The sequence below is a fragment of the Aulostomus chinensis genome, chromosome 10 (genome assembly GCF_037954235.1).
Source record: "Aulostomus chinensis isolate RoL2024-O1b breed Wild chromosome 10, RoL_Achi_v1.0, whole genome shotgun sequence".
Classification (NCBI taxonomy): Eukaryota; Metazoa; Chordata; class Actinopteri; order Syngnathiformes; family Aulostomidae; genus Aulostomus; species Aulostomus chinensis.
The window spans coordinates 16,067,361-16,074,028 of NC_141329.1; the positions used below are offsets into that span (position 1 = coordinate 16,067,361).

The window sequence follows — 6,668 nt, forward strand, 5'->3', positions numbered from 1 at the left end:
TGGCTGACAATAATTTAGTGCCCGCAGAGCAGATGAGGTGGGGAGACAGTAATTTAGTGTGCTGTGTTGGGGAGGGGCCTGGTGGGGAGAGAGGGAGTTTGAGGTAAGCCACAAGGGCTGCTGGTAAAGCCAGAGAAGCCTTTTGTACCCCTCTGAGGCCCAGGGGAGCCTAGGCAGTGAGATAACATGTGTTTGACATCCTGGGTTGAGAGCAGTGGGCTGAGAGAGGAGAGGAAACAGACATGATGGGTGGAATCAAAGGAGTTGAAAGCGGTCCTCAGGCTTTTGAAGGTCAAACCCTAAAAGACCTTTATTCAGAAAAGTAATAGATGGTCCTCATTCTGATATCCCGTTAATTCAGATGACAGAAACCAGAACACTTCTGGTACACACATCTTTCTATGTGCTGACAGATTGTGTATTCATATGCAAAATCTGTTAAGAGTCTCATGGAGAGTGAGAGAGGTAAGCAACAACAACAAAACATAATACCAAAAAAAAAAAAAAAAAAAAAACCCAAGTATTCCAGAACGACACAGACAAGTTTGAGTACCCTAATGACTAGGATTGGATTGTTGCTCAGCTGTTGATTGGCATGTTAGGGATCTTTGCAATCCAATGGTCTCAAGTGACTTCCTAAATGCATCACTGGGGAAACTTTTCACCTTTTGGGGTAATGACATCAAATGAGCAAAACTGGGCTACTTTTATCAGTTAAAACTTAAAAAGCTTACAACAATCTAAATCTTGTTGTGAATAGCAAGTGAAACTTCCAGACTTCTGAGCTGTTGATCATTTTAGGGCTAAAGAGTAAGGGGAATTTCACCGAGAGCAATACTCTCTGATCACACTCACACAGTCATAGAGTCACACCTGGAAGCTGCTCCGTACAACCACTGCAGTCTGATCTACTTCCACTGAGCAGCTCCAATGGAGCAGTTTGCTCAAGGGCACTACAGTGGTCTGAAATATTTTAACTATCCCAACACCATTCAAGTTTGTCCTAAAGTTGAAGAAATCCACTTAATACAATACTGTGATTCCACAGTGAGTTGTGGTCCTTAATTTGTTTTGTAGAGTCACAGTAACCTTGACTTTGAGTACCAAATCCTCATACAACAAAGCATTACTGAGACAGTCATTAGAATGAGATGGTTGCACAACAACAAACAAAGCAACACATTGGAAAAGGACATGACCCACATGGATCTGAGGTCAGTGAATGCTAAATATAATTTTGAATCTCCACACTATTGGTCAAGATTTATTGTGTGTGAGTCAGTGTCTTTGATTAGATGTAGTTGGTGAACATCCTCAGGCATCCAAGTCATGGTACCTCTTAAGTACTGTGTCACTCTGACTCTATGACATGTCAGTAGAGTGGCTTAATGCTTTAGACAGTATGAATGTCTTTCAGATTTCATGGCAATCCACATGATTTTTCAAGAGTTGAACCAACCAGAGGGATATTGGTTGCAAGCACAAGAGCCATGCTGCGAGTACATGACTGTTAAATCAAGCTAAAAGGCTGTCTAGTTGGTGATGACTGGATCCCAGCTGAGAGTGCACACTACTTGAATACAAAAAAAAAGAAAAGAAAATGTTTGGAAGATCCAAACCAGAGCGCCACACATCACAGGACACTTTGTTTACTGCTGTTACTGCCCAAAAAGACCAAACAACATTATGTAAGGGAGGCCCAATGCATTGAGAAACTATTAATAACCATTGAGCATGTTTGGTTTCCTGTGAGCCAGACACTGATAGGAAGGGGCAGGCAGACAAAGAGGAGACACATTAAAGCCAGCCAGTAAGGTCAGTTTACTCCAGTCAATGACTTAAGTGGACAGCAACAGCCTTGTAATATGGTCTGGACTGGTTATAACAGACATGGCAGGTACAACAAGGTAGATGCGAGAGCTGTTTTGTAAACTGTTCTTCTGACTCAAGCTTTACATGGAGGGCCTCACATCGAGTTTAGATAAAAGCAGTTTAGTCAAAAGGCAAAACAAGTCTTGGTGGCTGAGTGTGTTGGGATTAAGGATCTGCTTTATATTTTTTGGTTTATGTTATAGTAGCATGACAGAGCCATCGACATTTTATTTAGAACTAATGTGATGACACAAAACTGTTACAATTACATCAAGGAAATCCTTAAAACACCTATGTCTCATCATTAAAGATTTTAGGTCATAGGAGTAATAAACCACCAACTTTGATATCATCTACATAATTATTGTTTTTTCATTACCATTATTGATCAAAGGCCAAGATTAGTATGAATATTCATCAGAATTTGAATTTGACATTTAAAATTATACAGGATACATTCAGGATTAAATAAAACACCAGCAAAGTAAATGCTTGAAAATTAAAGTGAGTAAGTTCCTTACTTGTAACAAAGAACTTCTTGGTGAAGGTGCAGCTATCAAATGCTGCAATCTTCTCTTGTAGGCTGACAGCAAGAATACTGTAAAAAATGAGAACAGGCAAAAATACAGTTATAACATGCAGCATATCTTGAAGATAAGAAGTTTTCATCAATGGGGTGATCCAACATACTGTTTGTTACAGTGTAGATCATAAATCTGTGTCTTGAACTGAATTGATTTGACCATTTCGCCTGTCCGTAGAGAGTACAGGTCAGCACAACAGTAAGGAGGGCTTGTCCTGAAAAAAATGGAGACACAAATGCTGTCAGTTGTGTTATTCCTCAAATTACTATGGATTAGGTTGGTCTACTGGAGTAGCACAATCATACATCAGAACATGTCTACAAACACAACGACACAATTGGTGAATGGTATAGCTGTGTGAACTGGTTTAGGGTTGTGCACTCATACAAGATATTTTAAGGACTGACACTGTTAGTTCATCTTTTTTGTAATTTAAAACTAGATTTTTTTTTAGGATTCACACTGCAGTTATCAGAGCTGAGTGCAGCTGTCAGACTTCCCTTCCCAGAGGTCCAACCCAGGCAAACAGTGTGACAACCATCAGTTAGCCATCTAGTCATTGAAGACATTAATGTTTTGTTTGTCTATGTCAAAATGTATAATTCTAACAAACTACAGAATAATATATAGCACTTTGCATTCATTTAAGAGCACATTAGTAAAGTTTTAGGAAGCAACACATCTACCGGAACACTGTCCAACAGCCAGCACTGGCTGCTAGGCAAGGACCACTTAGCTATAAATCTTAATCAAGTGACTGTCCCTGCACTACCAATACTGTCCTACATGCCCCTTCCATATTCATCCATTGAAAGCTTGGTGCCATGTTGGCTGAGGATATAGGGGTGAAGTGAAATGTTCGTTTTTAATCCTGAGCCACAGGGAGTAGTTGCTTTCAACAGTGTATTTAGGCTGTGTGCATACTAAGTGCAGTTATGTGCTTCATCAGTCTCAGCATGGATGGCTTTTTCACAGGACGCATTGGTCTCATATTTTAGAGTTACAATGAAGCTCAATTGTTTATAAACACCATTAATCAATGTGTAGAAAAAAATAGGGTTCCTGCTTTAAGGAGGAGCATGACACTGAACAACTAAAAATATATGCTTGTCATTTTCTTGGGTACAGTGCATCTGCAATCTCGTGCAGTCCAATAATCAACTCTTTTAACAGCAATTAATTCTTCTTTTACATAGCTTTTAAATCTTCACCCCCCCCCCCTCGACTAAAGTATTATATTGAAATGTGTTTCTAATATTTGGTCTTCCTCATGTATGTCAATGGGGTGGACAAAAAATATCAGAGCACATTATAACCCGAACAACAGAAGTACCACATTTCTGGAAGTGTTAAATGAAAAGGAAAATTGATTAGCTTGTGATAATCAAATTAATTGCACAACTGTCAAATTAGCTTGCATTTGATTGCAGCCATCGACTGTGAATGATTTATGTTAAGTTAGTATGTTAATGCACATTCACTTTTTAGTCCCTTGTATTTCATTTTTATACAATTCATACTCCATTCCAAAGGAAGAGATGACACTGAATCCAAAAATGATTATCAACCACATGGAAAAGCAACATTGTTTTCCTGGGGAGCACCATGCTGAATTCCAAACAGACATACTGTAAAGCCCAGATCCACTGTAGATGGCTTTAAGAGGGGAGATCAGCCTTGGGCTAAGACTGAGGCAAGTGGCTCCATTCATTGATCACCATTCAAATCACAGAGATGAGAAGCAAACTGTACTTAACACATGAACTCTGTGTTTCATCTAATATGGTCAGTTATTTGTTGTAAAATTTTTACTTAACTTAAGTCATGGGCATTCACAACCCCAGAGAACATGGTATGGAAACTTTGCGCACAGCTGGAGAAAATTTTGCTCCTTTGGGCAAATTCACATCTGAAGCTGTCACCACAGGCATAAACAGGACACCATCACCCAGTGATGAAGCCATCACCCAAACCAAGATGCACACACAAGTTTGCTAACATCAAAGGCTTTGACAACCAATTATTTTTACCGTATGTTTCTAGCTAGCAGCTGGAAAGCAATGATGCCAAGGGTGTGTCATGTATTTCTCCCTCCAGTCCCACAGAAAGCTCACAAGATAAAATGGTTGTCACAGGAAAGTTTTAAGTAAATTATGATTCATGATTCCATCATAGCATACAGCCCTGACGGTTCATGTTTCTGTTAACATTTCAGAGCACCTAACGACATAAGCACTGCTACCATTACCAATCAAGAATACAGGCATCAAGATGAATACAAACATTTCACTCAACGATAATTTACTTTCAGGCGGCTGCATCATCGATTTCAGCATTATCAGAGTCCGATCAATCCAATTCAAAGCTCTACCTCGAAAAATGGGCCGCTGGAATTGATTCAAGGGGACAATGATAACCCTCTATTATAGAATCAAAATGGCACAGAGTTCAATTGTTTTGCTTTTGCAGTATTTTAACAAATGACCCAGTTCTAATGGAGGCAGTGCAGGGTCAGATATAATATGATTTCCTGATGCCGGGGACATTGGGGCATAGGTTGAAAGCAAGGGTAAATCACAATTATCATTATGGACCTTGGCAGGATGTCAGTTGTTGCACATGTTAAGGTGACGCCGGGCACCATTCCCCAGCTCAGTAATAGCCCTATTATGATGGCCCTATTAGATCAATGTGTCAATTACTATTACTCAAACTGGCCCTTGGGTCTGAACGGATACAAAATGAGGGAGATCAAGGAAAGGCAGCATTGCTCATGAACTCTCACAGCTAGAACAAGGAGCGACAAAAGAAATTAAGGAGAAAACGTGTAGCCCTGCCAACAACAGGACACCCCCAGGATATGAACACATTATCCATAAGAGAAAACCTAAGCTTCAGTAAAATGCAAAATGCTAAATAACAAAAGAAAAACAATGTCTTTGGTTATTTGTTTAAGGAAAATTGAGAGGACCAAAACATAGAATCAATATACAGTATACAGTATTTTTCCAAGACCCCAAGGTAGCTATACTTCTTTACACACTGAACTATTTACATATTTTTACAACCTCTGTAACCTATGGGCTTCTCCTCATATGTACCAATAAGCACTTAAAAGAAATAAGACATTTTCAGATATCTGGACAAAAGCCAAATTATTGTACTAAGTGGAATTTTGTCCCAGTGATGGCGCTACATGGATTAAGATTGATGTTCTTAGGATATGAAGTGTTGTATTTTTACTAAATTGCTTTGCATTGAAGATATGTAGATGGATCCCATGAAACTACAAATGTCAATCCACCTGTAGTGTGGTGATGAAAGAAATTTAGTTGTATAGTAATTCATCCCATGATTGTTGTGATATTTATTCCAGACAGAAGCTCTGAACTGACCAGCAGAAGTAGTTTTTGTAACAACAACCAGCATGCTAAACCTCTCTTTGCCCCATAGTATCCTGTGCCCTGCAGCACTTCGCCAGATTGGAAACTTCATAAAAAAAAATGTTTAATGGGATTTTTACACCCATGTGTGTGTCTTAATCTTAAACAAACAACCATTTACAATGGTCATTAAGTACTATTATAAATGGAGTGTGTCTTATTACCACGTCATTATCATTAGTCTAGTCACTGAACTTCCTCCTTGATCAAATAAGTTGACATCTGTTATTTTAATTCTCACATCAATGCCGAGTGTATTCCATGAGTACTTTCACTCTAGCAAAGAAAATCAGCTCACATCCTTTTATGAATGTGAACTAAACCAGGGGTTCAAAACCACAAGAGCTCATGTGGCTGTGGAAAGCATATATCGAGGCCTGTGGGGGAATTAAAAGAAGGCAAATAAATTCATTTACAGGGAAGGAACGTCACCACATTTCCGACTGGGGCAAAGTTTTACAAGCTTCCCAAATACAAATGACAATTACATGCTGTGGAAATGCTAAACAAATACTAGCGCAGTTTACAAAGTGCAGGCTGGCAACCCCAGTAACTGCTAAACTTCTGAAATCTCCACTAAGGATCTACCACTATGGGCTTTTCAGTAAAACTGCAAAAAACTGACAGTATATGCCAATACTCAACAAGAACTCACTAGAATATTATATTTGACAAGACAGAAAGGTCTCAGAAAAAAAGTATTTGCACCAAATCAACCTGACATACCATTTCACAAGTGGCTCTTTAGTTCAACATGAAAACTGCCAAA

At 39.0% G+C, this 6,668-nt stretch overlaps 1 protein-coding gene across 5 annotated transcripts in view; it reads right to left on the minus strand.

Moving 5' to 3' along the window:
- The window catches only part of bcas3 (BCAS3 microtubule associated cell migration factor), a 408,395-nt gene that overhangs the window by 361,666 nt on the left and 40,061 nt on the right, over positions 1–6,668 (minus strand). For all 5 annotated transcript variants that reach the window (XM_086216159.1, XM_086216158.1, XM_086216161.1 and 2 more), the window contains exons 8-9: positions 2,563–2,670; positions 2,394–2,470 (exon numbers count right to left, since the gene is read on the minus strand). In XM_086216159.1, coding sequence (XP_086072285.1) covers positions 2,394–2,470; positions 2,563–2,670 — 185 coding nt within the window. The remainder of the gene's footprint in view (positions 1–2,393; positions 2,471–2,562; positions 2,671–6,668) is intronic.